This window comes from Anabrus simplex, chromosome 5, assembly GCF_040414725.1.
Source record: "Anabrus simplex isolate iqAnaSimp1 chromosome 5, ASM4041472v1, whole genome shotgun sequence".
In the NCBI taxonomy this organism is placed as follows: Eukaryota; Metazoa; Arthropoda; class Insecta; order Orthoptera; family Tettigoniidae; genus Anabrus; species Anabrus simplex.
In genome coordinates this window covers 334,712,200-334,738,395 of record NC_090269.1, presented here as the reverse complement: position 1 = coordinate 334,738,395, position 26,196 = coordinate 334,712,200, and the positions used below count along the sequence as shown (strand labels likewise).

At 40.5% G+C, this 26,196-nt stretch overlaps 1 protein-coding gene across 1 annotated transcript in view; it reads right to left on the bottom strand.

Annotated features, from left to right (window-relative positions):
• The window catches only part of LOC137501001 (uncharacterized), a 45,227-nt gene extending 23,159 nt beyond the window's left edge, over positions 1-22,068 (bottom strand). The window contains exon 1 of the mRNA XM_068227825.1: positions 21,936-22,068. Coding sequence (XP_068083926.1) covers positions 21,936-22,068 — 133 coding nt within the window. The remainder of the gene's footprint in view (positions 1-21,935) is intronic.
• Positions 22,069-26,196: the final 4,128 nt, after the last annotated feature.

Sequence of the window (26,196 nt, the reverse complement as noted above, 5' to 3'; positions counted from 1 at the left end):
AGACACTTAAGCTAAAAAATACACAGCAGGTTATTATTACACCTGAAGCGGATAAATGTACAAAAATCTCGCCAATGTACAAGCGCACGGTCGTTACGATTTTATTTACATAGGTTATTATTATTATTATTATTATTATTATTATTATTATTATTATTATTATTATTATTATTATTATTATTATTATTATTATTATTATTATTACTTTGAAACTTTGTATTTTACTTCAACTTATTATTCTTGCAAAAATTGTTTAAAATTACCTGTAAAGTGTGAATGTATTTCATATCTTCAAGACCAGAATCAAAAGTAATATGGATTATGGTAACTTGCACTATTCATTGGCAAAAAGGTTATTATTAATACTCGTACTGTACCCATCGTTTGAACGGCATTTTGCCATGAAATATATGTTTTCCCCCGGAGTTTGTGCGACGTTCCTTTTCACGCTTTAATTGCAGTGATATTTTTCTCCGGAATCTTGAATCAGTAAGTTCACTACCAAGCCGAGACAGAATGAGGACGATTTCTCAATGTATAATACTGCACGGATCCTTGTTAAAATTAGTGAGATTTAGCCCCGGCTTCGAAGCAACATTAACTAGTTTGTCTAACCACTGGCGTGGCACAGCGATTTAACAGTCACGAAATCCGTTGTTGATTGTATCTTTCTTATCAGCTGTATCAAAAATGTAAATTGGTCGTTTTCTTCTTCCTGTAAACCTACCTTCAAGTGGCTCTGAAGTGATCAGCACCGAGTGCCTTACGGGATTTCAACTAACAAATTCAATGTTCTCCGTTATTATTCGTCGTACAATAAATATGTGTAAAACATAAATGATTGAAAATTGCAATCCTGTAACTTATAAGTATTACGTAAAATCGTCCCATACACTTAATATTAACGGATCTATTTAAGAAAAATCGTTTTGACCTCCCGATAAACACTCTACTTGAATATACGTGCTCCTTATAACAAAACACTGAGAGAATAAACATTCACTACTTTTTTAAAGGCAGTTCTTTCAAGAAAAATAACTGATCACCTTCATTATAATATTATACATACACATATTATGTCGTCGTGATTAGGATACTATGCAATTCATTGATATTCTGGATACCACGTGGTTTTCGTGATCCACATGTTGCTGAATGGTGGAACTTTTATGTCTTGAAAAATTTAATTTCACATATCTAGGTGTATGTCCACCCGTAGAACTCGCCACATTGTGAAATAATTTCCCATCAATGGTCATCTAAAGCTTTATTATTGGCATTCTAACACTTAAAGTGAATCACGCAGGAATAAATAAAACTCGCGCTGTTTAAAACTAATCTAACCATCACGTCTGCTGAGTGTATCAAAACTATACCGACAAAAGATCAGGGATGCTCTTCGTGTTATATTAAGAATGACGGTGCAATCGGATTGACGGAGAAAATGTTTCCTTTCGATAAAATTACGTAACTTTGTTACTTCTGGGTACGAGATAATATTTAACCCCCAAACTCCTTAATCCTTTTCCTGTTTGAATACTGTACGATGAACTATTTGTGTTTCAGTAATTTTAACTAAATTATCAAATAATCTCTTAGTTAGCCTCTATGGATTTATCCGGAATAAATTGTCATAAAAGGAAATCCCCTTTTTCCTACTACTGTGCGAAAGCTTTCCATTTTTCACCTATCCATTTTCACTTTGCTTTGGGCTACGAATTTTTAAGTACTTTCATTTCTTTCTTTTCTAATTTAACAATTCGTACTTTTTTCTAACGATGAAACATACTGTAACGGTTCAAATCCCTTTACAAGAAGATAACTGTATTATTATTATTATGATTATTATTATTATTATTATTATTATTATTATTATTATTATTATTATTATTATTATTCAGTTCAATTCTGTAATGATTATCGCTTGTGTGATTGTAGTTGATTTGTTATGTATATAAGGGTGTGTGTAGGTTAACATCAAAGACATGTACAGTGAGAGTTGCTGTATGATATCAGATGTTGATGTATTGTGTGAAATAACTTTTGACATTGAAACATTGTGCAATACTACTAGCGTAACTGTCGAGTCATCGCTCTATCATTGTGTGCATTTAGCGATGAGCTCATGTTTGGGGAACACCTACAGCGGCCCCAGGCAATTTCACCATAGTATGTAACACTTGTAGCCGGGTGGGAGTAATATCATAGTTATTTTTTGAGATTGCATAGGTGTGTCAGCTAATGGCTATAAATACTAGGACCAGCGTCTTATAGCGTCAGTCCTTTGGAGAGAGTCATTGGGAGGGTGAAGCCACACTTGGTCGGTCAATGATATGGATGGAAACACTTGCCAAGGAGTGTTGTAATGAGATGGTAGTGAGGAGTCATTTGGAGTGAGGAGATGAACGAAGAGACTTGCCATGAAGTCAGTGGGATAACGAGCCGTGCCATACGGAGTACTACTGAGATGATAGTAGTCAGTCATCTGGATGGAGAAGCAGCAGTTACATGGATACTTAGTCGTCAGTCACCATATATATTAAATGTTCGGAGTGTGAATCTAATTTCAAGCCATGCTATATCTCGTCAGTGAAAGAAAAAGGACACATCACCAAATTAGGCTTGAGATACCTACAGGATACCAGTTCAAAGGAATACTTCGTAATAACACTCAAAGTGTTGAAGGTACTGTTTATGAACTAGTGAGGGATAAATTTCTTGTACAACTTTTAAGTGTCCGGTCAAGAGGAATTCAGATTTAATGCCTATTTTCTTTCAGTTGTAATGTCATACTTTTATATTCTCATCTGTTTTATCGCAGCAAGTCTTACTATTTTTTGATAATTTAAAAGAATATATTTTGTTCAATATTAAATTAATTTATTATTTAAGTTGTAGAATTAGAAAACGTCAAATTTAATGGGGAAACAAAACGATAATCTCTTTTTCCTAGAACCTATATGTTATTCTGTCAAAAGTAAGCTTATGACCTCACACCCTAGAGATAATCAAGATTCTCATTTTCTTATTGCTGCATTGAGTTGTAGCTGGCGCCCATCAAATATTGGTATGTGTAAGTACAAGATCCGACGACTGAGTATTTAATTTCATTTCATATTTTAATATGATTTTTCATTTAATTCTATTTGATATTATTTTAAATTAGTGAGTATAGTCGAAATGTTTCAGTGCAGATGGATTCACACACTTCGATTTTATGACGGTGTTGTAATTATGACGTTTTGCTTTTACTGACATTAGTTTTTGTTGTAAATATTTCAATTAATTATTATATATAATAAATTAATACATCGTTGTTAGGGAAACTTGGACAGCAGATGTGGAATAATTTCTGTGTCGTTTGTTTTGTCCCACAACCTATTTCGTCGTTGCGCCTGCGAAAACCACTGTGTGACAGATACGTATTAGAGAAATACTGACCCGCAACACATGTCTCATGGAGAACGAGAATTCTTCGACTATCGTCGCGCAATATTGAACCTCGATGATAGATTCTTACCAGCCAAAGTTCTAGGCAGAAATATTTTCACATAGAGGTTTTCGCACACCCAACGAAGATGTACTCTATACTAGCTCAAATTACCTGATATATGGTTGTTGACATCTCTGACTTCTGCTAGTACACTTTATTGACGTGTAATTTTTAAGCGTCAAACTTTGCTCACTCTGGTGTCCAGTCTAAATTGGTAAGCCCTACCAGGAACTATCCGAGTACCCAACTGAGCAGCATCTTTAAGACCTAAAATTCGAATTCCTGCAGAACCATTAGGGTCGCAAAGAATTTCTATATGGACTTTCTTGTAGAAAACTGAATTTTAATTCTACACGCTTAGCTCTATTCGGTGACAGGACTAGCTATTTGCCCTCCCTATTAGTTTCTAGTGGATAATAATAGTGTAGGTGGGGTTAAGCGAGAAATGAAGAGATAACATCTCATTTTAAACTAATATGCGATTTTAAAAATCATAAATATTGTAGTTTCAGGTCTAAATCATGAAACAAATCATAGCAAAATGCACCCGTCGTTTAGTTCCACAACTCTTAATAACTGCATCACTATAAACTGAGTCTAGCCATCGTCACTTTGGTCTCCCTCTACGTCTTTTACCCTCCAATTCCCAGCTCATTATTCTCATAGGTAACCTATCCTCCTCCACTCGCCTCTCAAGATCTCACTGCCGTAGCCGTTTAATACGTACAGATTCATCCACTGAGTTTATTCCTAACTTAGACTTTCTCTCCTCATTTCCAGAAACCTCTTGCCATTATTCCCACCTGTTTGTACCAGCAATCATTCTCGCCACTGTAATGCCCATTACGTTATCTTATGGATAAAATACCCTGGGTCAACCCAGCTGTCACTTCTGTACAGTGACGTTGGTCTGAAAAAAAAGATAGTTTCGTCTGATAGTCCAGTAGATGCTTATTTTAAATAGGAAATTGGTTACGTCTGGAAAATAATGGTACCAAGTACATATTTGCAGGATTTAAAAGAACTCCGGTTTAAAATATTCCAAGAACTTGACATATTTTCTTATTTCTTGTTTTCTTATTTCCTATTGTCTTATTTTATACACTCAAGTTTAATTTACTCCTAGTAAGGTTTTAATTTCAAATTCGTAACGATTTTTACAATGATAAACTAAAAATACAACGGAAATCGTAAATTTTTGTTTAATTTCTCCCTGACGTCTACGTAGTATTGAAGGTTTCAGCGCACTTGAATTTGACCAGTTAGAAATATGAGGTCAAATAGGTAAATTAATTTGCTCATGAACACCATTGGTGTAGGAATACTTTATAAAGCTACAAGCCGACGTAGCGTTATGCAAACCACAGTCTATCAATGTACAGGATATCACATTCATATCAATAAACTTAAGGCATGGTTATGCTCACGTAACCATGGTACCTGATTTGGGAGTAAGTTAAGATTAGACGATATTTTGAAATCAAATTCAAAAATAAAATTACATTTAGGTTTATATTTCCAAATAAAACATAGTTGAGGATGTAACAGACAGCTCTGCGAATTTTTGTGTGAAATGGCATGAAATTCCACCAGGTGGTTTGAATATATGTCCTTTCGGAAGACAGACAGACGTCATTTCTTTCTTATACATATATATGAAATCTAGCACTAAATTTTAACGTAGACTTACTTTCCTCGACAACGAGTATATGGAAAGAAAAATTTTAAGACGCTCTTAGTGTTTGGGTAGAACGCCTATACTGCTGCTCAGCCCGAAGGCCTGCAGATTACGAGGTGACGTGTGGTCAGCACGACGAATCCTCTTGGCCATTATTCTTGGCTTTCGAGACCGGGGCCGCTTTCTCACCGTCAGACAGCTCCTCAATTCTAATCACGCAGGCTGTGTGGACCTCGAACCAGCCCCCAGGTCCAGGTAAAAATCCCTGACCTGGCCGGGAATCGAACCCGGGTCCTCCGGGTAAGAGGCAGGCACGCTACGCCTACACCACGTGGCCGGCATTTAACTTAAGGTTATATTTAATGTCTCAATGGACAGGTAAAACAGGAGGTTACATGCTGCAAAATAATAGAAAACCTGAAACGTAGACTTCATGAAATAGTGCTTCAAAGTAAGGCAGCATTTGTGACGTCAAACACATACTCTGTTAGAAGATGGCGGAGTGTTGACTCGCGTGCTCAGTTAGAGGTTAGCTGTCGTTGTGAATACATCGTCGTCAGTAGTATAGAATATAAATTTAATCTTGGAAAAGAAAGATTTGATTAGTATTCCGCAAAAATGTGCAAATTAAGAGTTTGAACTAGAAAAGTTAATGACTAAGGAATAAAATAGATGAAACGAAAAGAGCGTAACAAGCGTTACTATAGTGACAGCCTACCTCCAGTTTTTTCACACCCATGTTTTACTAGATAAATAATAAAAACAATAATAATGTTAATCATTTTACGACCCACGAACTATTTTTAGGTCTATGGTTTAGGAGATATCGAGATGTCGAAGTTTTGTCCTGAAGTAATTCTTTTACGTGCCAGTAAATCTACAGAAACGAGGCCGACATATTTGAGCACCTTGGAATGTCACTGGACTGGGCCAACTTGAGCTCATAAGGCATGTTCTCTACCGACTGAGCTACTCATACCGCCATTTGCCGACAGTTTTAAGTTCGTATGTACAGTGGCGGTCACAATAATAGAGCCACCTGGCAAAGGTTTGGAATAAAGTGCAAATTTATTACTAGACATGTTTGTACTATGATGGAAACAAAATTTTACGTTGTACAGGAACCATTACAACAGAATCACTGTTATATAGATAAAACAACTCAAACTAATCAATAATATTCAAAAGAATACCAGACCACAGGGTCAAAAAAAAAATAGAGCCAATCGACACAAATATTTTGTGCTTGATCTCAGTCTTATGAAATTTACAGGAACAGTCGTTTTTGCATAGGAGTGCATTAGTACTTCGTGGGGTAACCCTTATTTTTGAGGATTTCCCTGCACCTCTTACCCATAGAGTCGACTAAACGCCTGCATTCGTCGCTGCTGATCACATACCAGGCTCTCTGGATTTCTTCACAAAGTTTATCTAAAGACGTAGCTTTTGAGCGGTCAATTCTCTTGTCTACGATCTCCCATAAGTTCTCAATGGCTGATGCGTCAAGGGATTGAGGTGGCCACTCTAATACTTCGATATGGCAATCTTGAAAAAACTACCTTAAGATACTCGCAGTATGCTTTGGATCGTTATCGTGCTGAAATTTCCATTTCAGCGGCATTTCCTCTTCAGCATAAGGCAGCATCACATTTGCCAAGATGTCTTTGCACATTTCTGCGTTCATTATGCCGTTGATACGGTGTATTGGACCAATGCCGTACCATAAAAAACAACCTCATACCGTAAGACTTCCGCCACCGTATTTCACAGTTTTTAAAGTGTACTTGGGATTAAATTCCTGGTTTGGTGGGCGGCGCACATAGACTTTTCCGTCTGAGGCAAACCTATTATACTTGGATTCATCGGACCAAATGATGTTCCTCCACCAAATATTAGGTTTTATTTCATTTCTCCGGGCGAAGGCCAACCTTTTCCGAACATTAGCTTTTGAAACATGTGGCTTCTGTCTCGCAATGCACCCATTCAATTTTGCGGATCTCAGTCGTCTTTGAATCGTTGAGGTTGATGGTTGAACATCATTTTTATCGCTAAACAAAATGGCTTTCAGTCATGGTGTTGACAAAAATGGGTCTTTCTTTACTTCCCTATTGATGAGTCTGTCTACGCGACGAGTCACTCCCTGTTCTCCACCTGCGGCTTTGTTTGTTTTGCCAGTCTAATGGCGTTCTGGACTCGTTTTCGCGAAACGTGTAAATCTTTGGCTGTTTGATTCATGGACATCCCACTTTTGAACATCCGGAACATTACTATACGCTCATCATCACTCGTATGCTTTGCTCTGCCCATCTGAAAGAATGTAAACAAAACCAAACGTCAATTTGCATACAAAATAATATTGAGTGGAGGTTTGTTGACAAATAATATCGCTAGCCCCCAAAACAACTGCAAAACATCAATTTAAACGGGACTTCTGTAAAACAGCTCTATTATTTTTACCCATAAGATTCTTACCTTTATGCCTCTTTTCGCACATCTAGCTCAAACGCTTCCTTTCGCACGACTACAAATAGCAGCGATGTCTTCCCTGATGTCTAAAACGGACTGACAACACGGCACTCGTGGAGATTTTGCGAACTAATAGATATTCTAGTTCTTAATCCCGTCAATAGAGGTGGCTCTATTATTGTGACCGCCACTGTATATTGTCACTGTTATTTACTGGTGAATTTGGCAGACCAGTATTAAGTGCGGTAATGAAAACGGGCTTTCAATCTCCTTTGGTGGGCAGTTTTGCCTCTTGCACTCTCCGAGTATACTGATTCTGTCACATTTTCTTTGACTATCAATCCTTACAACGACCAGACAGAGTTCAATGAAACATGGTCGAATGATAGATAAAATACCCTAAATATAATGGTAATAACAGTTTTGCCATAAAATGAATATTATAAATAACTGCTGAAAAATAGCTGGGTGGTTCGTAGTAGTTAGCTTATGTCGTAGAATGCACTTGTGTCTTCACTGTAGACATACGGTATACCTAGTTCTGTTTTTTAATTCTTGAATCTCACTATAATTTCAACAACACACGAAAGTTGCGAGAATGATTGCTGGTACAAACAGGTGGGAACAATGGCAGGAGAGTACTTTAAATGAGAAAATAAAGGCTAAGTTGGGAATGAACTCGATGGATCTAGGTTTACGCATAAACCTACTACGGTGGTGGGTTCAGGTGATGTGAATCGAGAAGACTACCTTACCTAGGAAAAGTATGGGCTCTATTATGGTGGGTAAGAGGGGTAGGGGTAGACAAAGTCGAAGATGGTTAGACTCAGTTTCCAACGATTTAAAGAGACATAGAACTAAACCAGGCCACAGAACTAGCTAACAATAGAGGTTTGCTGCGGCGATTAGTAAATTCACAGAGGCTTGCAGACTGAACGCTGAAAGGCACAACATTCTATAATTAAGAAGTATGTACAATGAAGATGACAACACGAAAGGAATTTCACGACTTTTTTTTGTTCACACTTTGCTCTACGTAACACTAACACAGGTAGGTCTCATGGCGACGATGGGATAGGAAAGGCCTTGGAGTACGAAGGAAGGGACCGTGACCTTAATTAAGGTACAGCCCCAGCATTTGCCTGGTGTTTAAATGGAAAACCATGGAACACCAACTTCAGCGTTGCCGACCATGGGGTTCGAACCTACTATCACCCGAATGCAAGTTGACAGGTACATGACCCAAACCGCGCAGCCGATTGCTCGGTAATTTCACGTTACAAACCTATCCTACTAACAACTATAGTGTACCAACATATTAGTGTTTTAATACTTTTGTATCTTGTATTGTGAGAGATAAAATAATTTGCAATATGAATCATGGTCACCTGTGAATTAATATAATTGTCCGAATACTTTCCTCTTCATTTTCAGACAACACACTACACTACTAACCACCACAAGAACACGCCATAGTGATTACATACCTCCATATAGGGTTGGCGTCAGAAAGAGCATTCGGCCATAAAACAGGGCCATGTCCACATGTGCGATACAGTTCGCACCCACGACCCCACTGATGTGGGAAACATGTGTAGAAGAAGAAGATTAGCATGATTCAGGAAACTGCCAGATTGCTTTTCAGAATCGCTCGTTGTGTCGTGGTGTGGACAGCCTATGTACTGTAATGATGGCAGACGTCCGATTAGGTTCTTAATTGATCATCCTAGTACATTTCATTGAAATCGGTCAGGAGCATCCAAAACAGTATCCTTGGTAATGATTTAACCGGAATATAAAGAGGATTGCCATGCTTTGTAAAATAAACACTATCGCAGGAAGTGAATTCGATCTCTTTTTAAGAATCCTGTGTATTTCACTACACACAAATGCAAGCATATTTTTTGTATCTTTTCGGAATATCAGCACATCAGTTTCCGAAATGACGCTATAGGCCAGGGATGGCGAACCTATGCCACGCGTGTCACTAGGTGACACGCGAACACGATTTCTGTGGCACGCCACATGAACATAATAATAGATGTGTGTAGTTTGTGGAACAAGACATATATTAAGTCTTGTACCACAGACAACACACATCGTATAGTGTTTCGCGTGTAAGAAATAAGTATCGAAAATTTAAATACTAGTTCCATCCGGACGTGCAGTATGGCAACACTGCTACACTGATAGGTCCGAAAGTCAAGTGAGATAACAGTGTCGTTTTCTGGTGGTTTTGTATACGGACCTCGCAAACATGATTTCGGTGCCGAAAAGAACAGAAACTAACAAAGGTAGTGACCGGATTTTTCAAAAACAGTGGACAAGGAAATTCGGACTGATAGAAAGATGTGTTGCCTGTGTTCGATGACAATTGTATTCCTCACATTTAATGTAAAGCGCCATTTCGAGACTAATCATTCAAATGTTTGTTCCGTGCCAGATGAAGAAAGAAGAGAGTTCGAGTCACAAAATATCGAACATTACACAAAACAACCTAGTTCTTTTGTATCATCTTTCCGGTCAAGGAATAATATCAGTGCGGCTGTTTCCATCTGTCTGACTGCATATTACAGCATGCATGGGAAACCGCTTTCTGAAGGTGAGTTCTTGAAAGAAACTTCCTTATTGATGTCCGACACATTATTTGAACAAACATAACAAACATCAAATAATTTACACAATGAAAGGAAAGCCAGCCAGCTGAACTGCTGTCAGGGATAGAGTAATAAGAATGAGTGAAGAAGTTTCGGAGCAATTGAAAGCCAATTTGGATAACTCCCAGATGTATGCTGTATGTTTTGATGAAAGCATAGATGTGACCTTACAAGCAAGGATAGCTGTTTTGTCTGATTTCCTTGTAGAAATGTGATGAGGTAGAAATTAGTTAAATTGTTGAGCATACGAACTACGACAATATGGAAAAATAATGAAGCTAATGGTGGAAGTAAAGTCATTTGGCAATATTAGTATTTTTTAATTTTTGTATCTAATAATATATCTTTTTATAATTTGTTTTACGTCGCACCGACACAGATATAGGTCTCATGGCGACGATGGGATAGGAAAGGCTTACGAGTGAGAAGGAAACCGCCGTGGCCTTAATTGAGATACAACCCCAGCATTTGCCTGGTGTGGAAATGGGAAGCACGCAAAACCATCTTCCGGGCTGCCGAACGTGGGGCCCGAACACATTAGCTCCCGGATGCAAGCTCACAGCTCCGCACCCATAACCGCACAGCCAACTCACCCGGTAGTAATATTTAACGACGAAGTGTGTTACAATGGGAGCTTATTATTTATTTACAAATAATAATAATAGGTATTCTCAAAACTTACATATTTAAAATGTACTTTTGCAGTTTTTTGCAAAATACGATCACGGAACATGCAATCAGATGTATTTACAAAATATATATCAAACAAATAAATATGCCAGTAAATAAAATAAATAACATATTATGAAACATAATTGGGAATCTGGAAAGGAAGTCGGGTTGGGGGGGGGGGGTTGTAGGTTGTAACCACTCCTTAAAGGAAAATAATAAGTGGCACAGTCAACAGTTGAGAATAATAAACCAGACTTAAAATGGCACACTTGGGAAAGGTTCGCCATCCCTGCTATAGGCGATATCACGTCGATACGCATGATCAATGAGCCTACAGTGATGAGGACCCGCAACGCACATATGTGCTGTGGTTTGCCTTTGTGTCCCAGCTCCTTTGTCTGATATTTATTCCCGCTCCCGCACGTCCTCGGGGCGCATACTCGTCAGTATCCTGTCCTGGACGACCGTTCTCATTTCACGAAACATTAAATAATTTTGGGTGAGCATCAAAAACAAGCCTGTTCCTTCTCCTGTTCCCGCAAATTAAGTCCACGTCAAAGAGGAAATTACTGTACTATATCACAAGTCCACAGTGTGCTTAGAGACATGAATTCGGAAGGCAGAACCACAAATTACACTAACATCAAAGAGTACAGTGAAATCAACATTAATTCACTCAGCTGTCACCTTTAAGTTTCGACGTTTTGTGTTTAGAGTCATCGAAGTCAAAACAAGGAGGTTTTCAAATTCAAGGTTTTCCAGATTCATTTCTTGCAAGCAAACCTGCGTACCTAATGCAGATAAAGCCTACCTGATGACGTATTCGTTGTGATGTCTATACTAGATTAGGAAACGTTTCAGTGTAGATTATGGGTATGAATTAGGAGGCAATTGTATCCACTCCAAGGTTAACCGACAGTAGAATATGATTCACAAACAAATTATCCATGTACGAGGGCTGAAAATAAAGTGGTTGGAACGCAGTCCAGGCACAAGTTGAAGTAAGACCCTGGAATGTGAGCGATGTAAGCGCTAGTTTCGTCAGTAGGAGTGACAGAGGGAGAATGGCGGGTAGGCCTGGTTTAGGCCTGGTTCACGCTCGGTGTTGCCAAGCCGTGCGCAGTGATAGACAAAAGAGCTAGAGCACTTCAATGCTGACTTAACGGAAACGTCTCCCTTGAGAGCTAGGCGAGCACTGAATTGCAGTCGCTAATTGGCAACATTGGGAGATGTTCACTTCTATTGGCTCGTGAGGAGACACACCCTTGTACACACTATTGGTCGTACATGACTAGGGACAGAAGGGGAGGAGGCAGTTATTCCAAGTTCGCATTCCTTGCGGGGTCTCAGTTGGAGTTGCCGACCTCTAGCAGGCATATGAAAATAGTACAGTCAGGTGGCGCTGTTGTCGATGTGTAGTGTATTTGATGGGCATCCGGTTGGGAGTGTTGCTGCAGTGTGGTGTTGAAGTGAAGAGTTCGTTTCGTGCGGGTTGGAATGAGACTCCAGATTTGCACCGCCGTCCATTCTTCAAGATCAGATTGACACTGAGAGGTCTTGGAACACACTCCGTACTCACCAGACCTGTTTCCGAGGCCGCTGATTTTGAGACGTGGCATTTGTACTCCGCGCAATAGGGCGCTTTATTGCTGTCGTCAACAAAGAACGCCTTTCCAACGGTCCCCAACGGTTTCCCGACTTTTAGAAAAAGGCAAGACTTTGCGGGTGACTACACAGAAAGATTGTAATGAAATATACTTGTTAACTCTACCAATATTGCCGCAACTTTATTGAAATCCCTCGTATTTCACAGTGTTCTCAAATAATTTTCACCGAGCCCGATAGCTGCAGTCGCTTAAGTGCGGCCAGTATCCAGTATTCGGGAGATAGTGGGTTCGAATCCCACTGTCGGTAGTCCTGAATATGGTTTTCCAAAGTTCCACATTTTCACACCAGGCAAATGCTGGGGCTGTACCTTATTTAAGGCCGCCGCTGCTTTCTCCCCGCTCTTAGCACTTTCCCATCCCATCGTCGCCATAAGACCTATTTGTGTCGGTGCGACGTAAAGGAACTTGTAAAAAGAAAAATTCTTGATGGATTGCGTCTGGCCTCCGGTGAGACCTGTTGCAGGTCTTCGCATTCTAACATAAGCGTCGACAAGTTTCCGACACCACGGTAACCATGGCAGTCAGTGTACGTTATCTGCGTAAGCTAGGATAGGAAAAAGATCATATCACTGCTTATATGCTTATCCGTGTAGCGGAGGAACTTAGTCAAATTATTAGTTTAAATATAACGAATATCAATTTGTGCATTTACGGTAGAAATATTATATTTTAATGTAATGTTTATAAAGAAAATAATATTAGTTTCAAAATTAATATCATCCGGCTTTCAGTTACACCTTCTTTTTTTTTTGCCAGTTGCTTTACGTCGCACCGACACAGATAGGTCTTATGGCGACGATGGGACAGGGAAGGGCTAGGGGTGGGAAGGAAGCGGCCGTGGCCTTAATTAAGGTACAGCCCCAGCATTTCCCTGGTGTGAAAATGGGAAACTACGGAAAATCATCTTCAGGGCTGCCGACAGTGGGATTCGAACCTACTATCTCCAGAATACTGGATACTGGCCGCACTTAAGCGACTGCAGCTATCTCAGTTACATCTTACATGTTTCTTGTTTAATGTACCACTCGACAGTTCACATGGCAGAAGACCTGACGACATTCCTCAACGAATGTAATATCAGAATATAATATCGGTAGTATTAATCCCTTTCTGACTCCGCGGTGAAGAGGTACCGTACCTGCCTCTTATCCGGAGGCCTGGGTTCGATTCCCGGCCAGGTCAGAAATGTTTACTTAGATCTGAGGGCTAGTTCAAGGTCCACTCGGCCTGCGTGATTGCAGTTTAGGAGCTATCTGACGGTAAGAAGATGGACCCGGTCTAGAAAGCCTATAAAAACGGCCGAGAGGTTTCGTCGCGCTGACCACAAGACACCTCGTAATCTGCACTCATTTGCGCTTAGCAGCGGTTGCTTGGAAAGCCATAGCCCTTCGGAAAACTTGCGTCATGCGATTTTGTTCGGGTTTTGGTTAGTTTTAATCCTTATTTATTTATTTATTTATTTATTTATTTATTTATTTATTTATTTATTTATTTATTTATTTATTTATTTATTTATTTATTTATTGATTTATTTAGGTGACCTGCGCATCTCTTTGTTTGATAATAGTGATGTTAGAGAAAGGGTGAAACTCGGTGACGGCACATAGCTTACTCCTGTCGAATAATACCAAAGAGTCCGCTGAAGGCTTTAACGTTCCATCCGACTGACGAATCACTCCCTCACTCCCTGCCCTCACTCCATATTAAAATTGCGGAGAAGTTTGTAATTGAACCCAGGCTTTTGGCACACTACCTGGCAGCCAACATTCTGATGGAGAACTTTTTTTTTTCACTAAAGGACTCCAAATCAACTAACCTCGGTGTCAAACATCAACGAACTGTCTTCGTAATGATCATGGCCCCCAGGCAAGCTTTCCGAAATGGTGATTTATTCTGATGAGTAGGGCTAAGTTTTCTATGACCTAAGAACTCTGGATATACGGCGGAGACAGGCGAAGGACTGTCCCGCTGAGAGCTCGTGAGTACGTCGCTCGAAGGTAGTCTCATGTTGGATGAAATGAAACACGTTGGATAGTTAATTCAGAACACTTCTATTTGCAATTAGCTTATGACAAAAACAGAAAGAGACGAATCACACTGTAATGCGCGAAATACCTTATCGGGCTCGTCAGTAAGGGAAACTGATGGCTAAATATATGGCTTGAGGGTGCGCGAACTATACCACTCCTTACCATTCCGTGCAGGTCGGTGCATGCCCTTATTATGCAATTCGAATGATTCTGTGCGTCTGTAATAGGTGAGGTTGAGAGTTGCGATGGCAACCTCTGAAAGTAAATAAACGGTACCATTACGGTAGACTTATGTGACAAGAGTGTGAGATGTAGAATGAAGAGTAATATACAGGGTTTCTCATGCATACTACGACCGTCGAAGCGGCGCTTTTACTCTCCGATACGTAAGCTCCAGGCATGCATGTGTTCGACCTGGGAAGCATCAGTCGCCATTTTGAATCTCAGCTGTTAACATGGTGAGACAGTTATCAGTGCAACTCCGTATTTTCGTATGTAAAAGTTCTAGTTTCATCTCAGTGGTCGAGTGAACAGTCATAACTCTAGCTATTGGTGTGCAGAAAATCCTAATGGTGTTTATGAAGTACCTCATTATTATAGAAAGATATTGGTGTTTGGTGTGCAAGACGAATAATTGGGCCTTTTTTCCTCGAGACGACAGTAAATGCAGAGAGGTACCAAGATGAATTTTGACGCCATTCTTCCATCATTTAATAGAAAAAGAAAAATCGCGTGGATGATTTCAGTGAGATTCTGCCCCTGCTCATACAGCACAAGATTCCCTTCTTACGATCTCCAAAGTGTTTGTAGACAGAGTGATCAGTGCTGGTCTATTTCCCCCTCGTTTTCCAAATCTAACAGTGTGTGGATTTTACTTGTGGACTAAGCCGAAAGAAAAAAGTGTATAGAATAAATCCTCACATATTACAGGAACTGAAAGTAAACATTACGAATGAAATCAGAAACATATATTTTTTTTTGCTAGGGGCTTTACGTCGCACCGACACAGATAGGTCTTATGGCGACGATGGGATAGGAAAGGCCTAGGAGTTGGAAGGAAGCGGCCGTGGCCTTAATTAAGGTACAGCCCCAGCATTTGCCTGGTGTGAAAATGGGAAACCACGGAAAACCATTTTCAGGGCTGCCGATAGTGGGATTCGAACCTACTATCTCCCGGATGCAAGCTCACAGCCGCGCGCCTCAGAAACATTACAGTGTCAGAACTCACTCGCTTCAGCCAGAATTTGGTTATCAGATACAATGCCTGTACAACTCAGGAACGACGACAGTTCCAGCATCTTTTTATAAGGTAAGATTTCATGTAAGATTGTGTACACGCTTAAAGCAGGGCGCTCTCGCGCGGCCTGAGTTCGGCTTAGGCAACTGCCGTAGCGCAGAGTACTAACACCGTGCGTTCGGTCTTAGTTTACATGATGATGCTTGTTGTTTAAAGCGGCCTAACATCGAGGTCATCGGCCCCATTAGTTTATATGAGAGACCCGGTATACGAGTATACAGCAGTTATTAACCCGACAATGTTGTACAGTGCAAAGACATGGGCGATTACAGCGACACAGGGAAATAAAATGTATTATGCATAGCGGAGGATGCCGAGACTGGTGGCTGGAGTAACAAGGCGAGATAGATAAGCAAAGTAGCCGGTACATAGAGGCAAACAACAGCACACGTGTGCATTGCGGGTCCTCGTCACGGCAGGCTCATTTGTCATCCATCGCTCAATCATTCAATTACAATATTTATTGACGAATAATAATCCTGGCATCATGCACGCGGAATCCAGGAAGTCGTTTAATTTAACTCAAGATTGTAAACCGAGACGAAGATGAAAATATGGCACGCAGAGAAATCTGAGACCTATTATTAATGCAAACAAAATAGGACTAAAACATAGGTGGAAGGGACTGCCTGGTCAAGGCGGTAAATGCGTGCGCAGGTCACTCGGAAGAACGTGGGTTCAATTTCCTGTCAGAAATTCTAAAAGTTTTAGAAACGAGGTATCCACTTCCGGAGGTGCTCAGGGCCCTGAGTTCCACCCAGACTACACCAAAATGAATATCAGACTAATTCCCAGGAGCAAAGTCGACCGGACGTAGAGCTAACCACTCTACCAAACCAAGTGCCAAGGTTACTGATAGTGGAAGCCATTACTTTCCACCCCTCCAAGGGCCTTCGTAGCCTGTACGGGGATGACTAAAATATAGGGAAAGATGCAATAAAAGCTGTTTTCTGTGGGATAAAAAACTAAGTAGAAATGAATGTCTATCGGTTCTCAACCTTTTAACTCATCATCTCGCTACAGACATAATGAACTGGATAACATCCGTGTCTGTGTGTCTGTACTTGTACGTGTATAAGTGGATAATTAATAATAATAATAATTGGTATGGGGTTTCCGTGGCTAACAGAAGATTAGAAAGCGCCTGGGTTGAATGGCTGGACACGGAATTACTGAGAGCAACTATTAATATAACTAATTGGGAGATTTTATTTATTTCCCTTTTCCTAGTTTAACATTGAGAGATAGAAAATGTGAAAAAATAAAAACAATATAAGAAGTTATTAATGAGCTCGTCAGATCTAACAATGTCTGGGACTTAGAAGTCCAGAATCAGGTGCAAAACTTGATATAGTTAACAAGTTGTTAATTTACATATAGAGGAGCATTATTGCTCCGGGCAGTTACAAATATTTTACATGAGCAAGGTTTTCTCGTAGCAGTTACATTACACAGGTATCAGAACTCTAAAAAGCCATGATCTAGCCTCGCAGTGGCAAACTGCTTCTTTGATGCAATAAAAATTCCACCTCACATTAAAGTGTTCATGCACAGTAGCCCCGACGTGGGCTTATCCATTGCCTAACAGTTATATTGGTCACTATTCCCAAAAGCGATTAACACAAGGAAATATTTACACTCTGGAAAGAATAAACAGGGGCATAATCGGCCATACTATGTGGCCTTAATGGTAAAAAGAAAAGGTTGCGCACAATCCGCCATAAACAAAGGGCAAGGAGGCGAAACGCCAGTACTCCTTAAATAAATCTCTAAAACCCTAAGTGGGCTTACTGTCCGAGGATACAGTGGCTAATCCTATACTACACTGGGGTGACTAAAGGAGAAAAATTAATGTCAAGACAAGGTTTAAGAAATTTGGAGGTTGACAGCTTTAGTCACCCAACGCAAGGTTGAATGGGAAACGAAAAAGGGTCAGCGCTCTTCTTCCCCTTACATTACATATATCCCATTAGTGAATAGAAAATGAGTCCTTAGACTTCGCCGAAAAGCCTACATTTAAACAACCAGTTTATAAAGTTACATTAAAAGAAAAATGGCTAAAACCTTCCCCTCAATCTACCTGTAGGTGCTATCACATGTCTAGGTAAATTCTGCCATTACTATGGGTAGCTGGATCTTCCTTAAGCAGGCCTCGCCCCTGCCTCCTGCGCTCATATCAAGTCGCACTCCCAAGCACTGGAGCAATTCAGACAAGACGGCCCTAAAGTGCCGTACTTTTAGAGTGCCGTAAGGAAGCTTCCAGAACACTGTGCTGATTGGTTGGATTCCTGTACACACCCCATGTGGATTTAATTGGCTAGAGAACATATTTACCAGCATCTGATAGGTTAGTTACAATCGAGGAGGAACCAGCTGAGGTGTTAACAACTTTGTTACATTGAAAAAAACCACATAGACAGATTTACCAACTCTAAAAATAATTATTACTCTGTCAAGTAGCTAGTTTCCACTCCAAGTGGGTGCGCAAACTAATGGATGGTAGAGACATCTAATTGTAGAAGACCGAAGTTTCTGGGAGTTCACAAGTTCAAGCCTGTTGACATAGACAGCCTTAGAGAAGGTGCGCAGTTTAAATAGCCAGAGAAGGTGTACCCCTGGTACAATAATAATAATAATAATAATAATAATAATAATAATAATAATAATAATAATAATAATAATAATAATGGCTTTATGTCACACTGACTACATTTACGGGTTTTAGAAGACAATGTGATGCCGAAATTCGGTCCCGCGGAAGTTCTTCTACGTACTGATAAATCCTGCGATACGAGAATGACGTATTTGAGTACCTTCAAATACCACTGAACTGAGCCAGGATAGACCTACCAACTTGAGCTACTCAGTCTGGCCTCTGGATAATCTAGAATAGATCTGCGAAACAGACAGCAAAACCTCAATGAAGACTCTTTCGAATTTATACTTGGAGTGATAATAAAAAGCAGTCCAGACAAGGTAGAGGGAGAGGTGTGGAAAGACAGAACCTGTGTGCTGATGTGAACAACGTAGAAAAGGATTATTTTGGTTCGGCTGCTCTTCGGAAGTACCGTAAATATACGAAGGGAGTTCAATGTATAATGAAACACATTTTTTCTAAAAGCAAGTTGGTTTTATTGAGGATTCAATACACTATGTTATTCCCCAATCCTTTTACAACAATACTCTATTTTTCAAAATAATCTTTCTACGTCCAATGCGGCGGCTCAATTATGCTTTGGGGAACGTTCACGAGGGCATCCATGGGTCCAGTAGAGCTCGTCCAAGGCACTATGATAGCCGGGAAGTATCGTACACTGATTGCAGACCACGAACACCCCTTTCGCGACGATCATGTTTCCCAACGGCAGTGGCATTTTTCAACAAGATAATGCGCCATGACACATGGCCAGGAGTGTGATGGAGTCGTTCGTTAAACACAGCGGCGAGTTGAAATTGATGTGCTGGCCCCCAAACTCACCAGATCTTAACCCATCTGGGATGTGTTTGAACGTGGCGTCAGAGTTTATCGCCCCCTCCCGAGAATTTGCGGGAATTAGCTGACTTGTGTGTGCAGATGTGGTGCTAACTCACTCCAGCGACCTACCAAGGCCTGATTGCTTCCAAGCCAAGACGCGTCTCAGCAGTTAACCCAGCCAAATGTGGACATACCTGCTATTAAGGAGGTGGTAATAATGTTCTGGCTGACCAGTGTAATTCTCTTTCCATATGTTTCTTTCTCAGATATTTCATAAATGTTACTCAAAATTAGTTCCGGAAGACTGAAGAACATAACATAAACAAGATAAATACTTTAAATATAGCAAAAGTATCAAATAATTCAGGTTTAACATGACTCAGATTGTTGTTTCTTTTTCTGCTTGATACAGTCCATCTTGAGAATCAGAATATATTACAAATTTACAATGTATGCCGACACATACTTAACATAATGTTATTAGCTTTACGTCACACTAACTGCGTTTTTCCGGTTTTTGGAGACGCCGAAGTGCGGGAATTTAGTCCCGCAGGAGTCCGTTCATGTGCCAGTAAATCTACCGACACGAAACTGACGTATTTGAATACCTTCAAATACCACCGAACTGAGCCAGGATCGAACCTGCCAAGTTGGCGTCAGAAGGCCAGCATCTCAACCCTCTGAGCCACACAGCAAGGCTAACAGTTATTTAAAAGTGCTTGATGAATCCATCATGATCTTTTTAACACAATACTAGTGTTATAGACGTTACATTGTATTTCCCAGGTGTCTTACATCCTTGAAAAGCAAGGAATTTTGGTATTGTTTTCTATACTCCTTCGTTTTACACACCATCTTTATACTAAATTTAGCCACATTCTGCATTCGGTCAATTTTTTGCAGAAAATGTGAAATTACAAAATTCGTTCTTGCAGAACTTGTGCTTTCTTAGAAACCATCCATGCCTGACTAGTGGTATTTTTCACTCCGACAGTATTATCAGTAGCCCCCGCCCTTCACAAAATGGCAACTAAATCTCATTTTCACATAAACAATTTACAAGAGTTGTTCGTTTCGAAAATCACTCATATGGCCACGGCCGCTTCCTTCCCATTCCTAGGCCTTTCCTATCCCATCGTCGCCATAAGACCTATCTGTGTCAGTGCCACGTAAAAGAAATAGCAATAGAAAAAGATAATCACTCATATGTACAAATTCAAAACTGATTTCATAATAATTGCTAATGAAAATCATGTGCAGGCACTTAAGGGATACTAGTTTTAGTACGAACTAGTGGAGAAAATGCAGTGCCTTTGTCCTCTACATGTTCCAGATAAAGTGAACAGTAATAGGGGTAACGAATTTGGCTGTTGTGAGTGATTAAGTTAAAATGTCCTATCACTGAGAGAAAATTAGTGAAGCGTTGGGGCCTGTTTGCTGTGCGGCAGACGCCAGATGAGAAACAGACATCACAGGTTGGTCGCGGGTTATTGAGTCATCTACACGCCAACTGCGATTAGCGATTAACATCATCATTATAGTTACATGGCGTTATCATTATATACACTCATGTTCATAAATACAGGACATAATCAAAGACTAGAGATAGGAAGTTCATATTCTCAGGACATGTCCATTTGTATGTTCTGCAGAAAAGATTAGCATTTCAGTCACCTAGGTTCAGCATGTGTTCTATTGCCTGGTAGGCACTGGGTCCTCCACGGGCACTGATAACTTGTTCCATGCGTGATGGCATCGACGCGTGTAAGGCGCTAATATCGTCCTGGGGTTTAGCCATCCATGCTGCATTCACCAGGTTCCACAGTTCGTCTTTAGTGGTTGGCACTGGGTCACAGCACCGCACCCGTCGTTTCACCATATCCCACACATTTTCGATTGGCGACAGGTCCGGTGATCGGGCGGGCCACGGCAACAGTCTGACATCCTGTGATAAGAGAAAGCACGTGTTTGAGCAGTAACATGTGGTCGCGCATTGTCCTGCTGAAATGTGGTGTCTGGGGTGTCGTGCAGAAAGGGTATGGCTACCGGTCGCAGGATGTCATTCACGTAGGTCGAACTGGTCACAGCACCCTGGACACGCACCAACCGTAATTTGTGGTTGTACCCAATAGCACCGTACACCATAAGGCCTTGAGTTGGCGCTGTATGTCTTGTGTGAATGCAGTCAATGTGATGCCTCTGCCCCTGTGTGCAGCGAACCAAAATGCGGCCACCATTTTCAAACAAACAGAGCATGGATTCGTCCGAGAACACTATTGGCTGCCATTCCTGCGCCCAGTGACGACGTTCCATACACCATTGCAGTCTAACATGTTTATGCACGTTAGTCAAAGGTAGGAGGAGAAGTGAACGACGTGGCGGTAACCCAGACCGTAATAAACGGCGACGATGTGTTACACTGTTCCACTGTTGCGCCAGAACCGAGGAGGACGCAGATCCGTCCTGCAATGCCATTCGAATGAGGTGTCGATCTACTCACGAGGTGGTCTGGTTGGTGCGACCAGACCCATCTCGTCGTATTCTATGGCCTTCTGTGAACCATTCTGTACACTCCCGTTGTACTGCCGACAACCTACGTCCCACACGAACAGCAATTTGCCGGATGCATGCATCACGTTCTCTCATGCCAATACTGCGCCCTCTTTCAGACTCACTCATTTGACGGTACGGGTCTCACATACGTCTGCGAGGCATCCTGCACATCTGATCAAGTCACACTGATCAATTACCTTCGGTTTCTAGCGACAACGGGAGCCGCAGGCACATTTTACCAGTCGGTAGTTGTGCGCCGAGATATCGATGTAGACCTTGAACCCGAGGGCTGACATAGTTCAAATGGTAATTATTTCTTCATAACTTACTAATGCATATGTCCTGTGAATATGCACTTCCTATCTCTACTTTCAAGTGTTCTGGATTTATGAACATGCGTGTATATGCGATAATCCCATTAGTAGTTCACAAAGTATTTAGAGGCATTCACTTGCCTTATTTCGTGCCCATACGTCTTTCATACTTTTACTATGAGATTCCTTTCTGTCTTCAGACCAGGTTGTTCCAGTCTTCCTCATTTGTCTTTCCTCTTGGTCAACTAGTCATTTGTGCACTTTCCATCTGAATACTACCCTGTTCTTGACATCTGCTGGTGCAATTTCTACCTGTGTCAAATCGGTTTTGATTTTCAGCAATCCATTTCATAGTTTCTGTTTTCGTAGAATTACACTGTTTTGTAAGTCTGTCTGGGAGCATTATTTTAATGTGTGCATAGAATCTTAGCCTGCATTTTCTAATGTCACTGTGAATACTTGTGTATTGTTTGATTCCTTGTCTGCCTAGAATGTTTATGTTTTTGCGTTCGTTTTTCTCAATGTTTTGAATGTTGCTTTCCTGCTCAATCCCATCGTCGCCATAAGACCTATAGGTGCCGGTGTGCGTAAATTAAATTCTTAAAAGAAAAATGCATGTGCAGGTTCACTTTAATGATATATATAAAAAGCCTACTGTATACTTTATCTGCCATTACAATGGAGTAGAAATTTGATAATAGTGAAGATTATAGTGGAATAGTCCAAACATCGAAAATAAGTAAAAATAAGAAATGTTCTACGATTTTTATATTTATGTGATTATTGACACCATGATCATAACCGTCGGATCTCCACGTTTATGTGATTCTAAACTACAGGAACGTGATATTTACTTCATTATTTCGTAGGTTTTTCTCTGAATTCGAGTACAAGACTCCATGTTGGAAAGTCAATGATGCCTTACAGCTTTCGGTCTGAAAGTCTCTGCGAATATACTAAGTGTCTCGGCAACAATCCACTTGCAATTAGCTCTCTGGCATCGTTTAATTTCACTCCTCTTAGCACTAAACAATCACCACGGCGCAGCAGCCCCGAAGGGACGAATACGAACTCCGCAATTCAGGAAAGGTCGAGGAAGTGTCCGGTAATCCCCCTAGCTGAATTCCGAAACAGGTGGCGGCGGCGCAGAAGACCATAGTTGTGGTGACCTAGCTCAAAGAAACTACAGTCCTGTAAGACGTTTAGAATAGTGATACTAGAGATGAGAACAGTGTAAAAGAAGTTCGTAGTGAAAGGGATGAGATACTCCTACTTTTTTTAAGTTACGTTCACACTTTATAGGAAATTGAAATCGAATAGTGATCAGGGTGATGATCAAAGAAGGAGAATTTCAATGCCAATTTTTTAACACTGGGGAGTGATCATGTTTTGTCTAGGTGCATGGGAAATGAGACTCATGTTCCATCTTGAGAAAAAATACAAACAGACATTCGGCTCTGGTTTCATACCAAAAACTGACAATAAAACCAGAGAACGACATCCAGAAGAAAATAGTGAAATAGACCGATGGCACATTTTGAACTAGCTTTCGTACAAAGTTTAAATGTTATCATTAGCTTAAAAATATATTTTGAATGAAAGTGTTTGCGAGTTTCGTACAAATCTTAAATGTCATCGTTCGTTTAAAAAACATATTCTGAATAAAAGTATTTGCGATTAAAGCTCGTTTTTCTTTTAAAAACTTTTTCGTGATCCTAATATTATAATCAGCGTAAAAATATAGCTTATTCCAAATAATAGTACTTGCAATTCAAGCTCGTTATTATATGGCTTACTGATGTGTTGGGCGAAGTGGCTAATTGCAGGGTTCGTATAGGCCTACTGACGGTAAGGGCATTTTGGGCATGTTGCGGAGTTCGTGTGAGCCGTACAAAGCGACCGCTGCTCAGCCCGAAGGCCTTCAGGTTACGAGGTGTTGTGTGGTCAGCACGACGAATTCTCTCGTTCGTCATTCTTGGCTGTCTAGACCAGGACCGCCATCTCACCGTCAGATAGCTCCTCAATTGCAATCGCGTAGGGTGAGTACTCCTTGAACCAGCCCTCAGTTCCAGGTAAAAGTCCCTGATATGGCCGGGAATAAAACCCGTGACCTCCGAGTAAGAGGTAGGCACGCTACCCCTACACCGCGAAGCCAGCACTCCTCTTACCATTAAATCATAAAAAACACGAACCATCATCGCCTTCGTCTCCTACCCTCCACGACCAAGTCCATCATTCTCCTAGGCGACCTATGCTCCTCCATTCGCCTCGCATCACCGCAAAACCCAAGCCGGTTTGTGCCTACATCTTCATCCATCGAGTTTATTTGTAGCTCATCCGTTATCTCCTTACCTTAAGCACCCTCCTGTTATTGTTCCCAGTAACGAAGTTGAAAATAGAAAAGCAACTGAGATTAATGAGAAGTCACGAGTACGGATAATCAAGGAAATTAATTTCAGCAAGCTGATGTGAGAGATATGACAGTGTAATTGGAACCCCCATGGCTCTCAGTTCATGAATATTGCAACAAATCGGAGAGCTTGAAGTTACTAAAGTATCCTAGTTGATAGATATTATTACGAAGGTAATTATATTGAAAAAGTTCATATTACAGACGAAATTTTAAATGATGTATGTAATATATACTTCCCTTATATGCAGTTTAATTTATCAACAGGCAATTGTATTTCAAAAACGTTACTGGAGCAACCAATCTACTAATGGAGTGCTCCATCCCCCAATCGTCTCAGTCGTGTAATAAATGCTATAAAAACTTCTATTCTTAAAGATACGGCTACAGTTCATTCAAGGAATGACTTCCTACAAATGAAAAGATAGCTTTTATTGCATCGGAAGCGATATAAAATGTCTCTCTCATAAATATTACTAGAATAGAAACAATAAAATGAACACTTTAACATTTTGAGTGTAGAGAAAATCTTAGAGATCTCCGTGACAATCTGCGAACGAGGGATGGTTTAGCGTTGGTGGATCACCATAGCAACATTGATGTTTCCGAGTCCCCGCATCCCATCAGCAAATTGTATGATAAGTGGCTCATAGGAAGGAGGAGACTTAACAGTGCGTTTATGACGTATGAGGTAAACAGACACCAGGAAGAGCGAGGAAATACAAAGCAGAATTTAGGTCATAAAATTACCCAAACTGGAATAACATTTCGAAGGAGTACGAGATGCTATCTACTATGAGTTTTCCTTCAAGATGAATTAACTTACCAGATACTTCTGTGTTGGTAGCAACTGTGTAGAAAATGAAGTGGTATTTGTAACAGGTTTCTTTTCAAATCCCTACTCATCAGGGAAGCGCCAACGAGTGTAGAAGGTCGTAAAATACACAGTAGAGTATAATATAAAGTAGTCTCAACATTACGTACGAAAATTACAGCCACACTTTCCCCAGGGATAGCCTAATATCCGCATGTTGCAGACTGAATGAACACTAGAACCATGTACCGGTACCTCATTAGAATAGACAGTTTCGTTACTAAATTTCTGAACTTATACATGAGCGACTGAAACCTCAACCTCGGAATAAACCACGCAGAACAATGCTACTGACCTGCTAACCCCTCTCGATCACAAGTTCTGGAATTCAAACAGCTTTCTTCTTTGCTAGTAGCTAAACGTCGCACTAAATCAGAGAGAAGCTTTGTAGCAGTAGGACAGGAAAGGGTTACGACTGTAAATAAAGCAGCCATCACCTTAATTGAGAATTCAGACTCAGAATTTGCCCGGAAAATAAAATGGTAAACCATAGAAAATCGTCTTCGGGGGTGTGCCGATGGTGGGGTATGAAGCTCACAGCTGCGCAGTCAATTCCTCTCAGTTTGAACATTATGCATACTTGTTCCATTTTGGTCGCATACACACCATC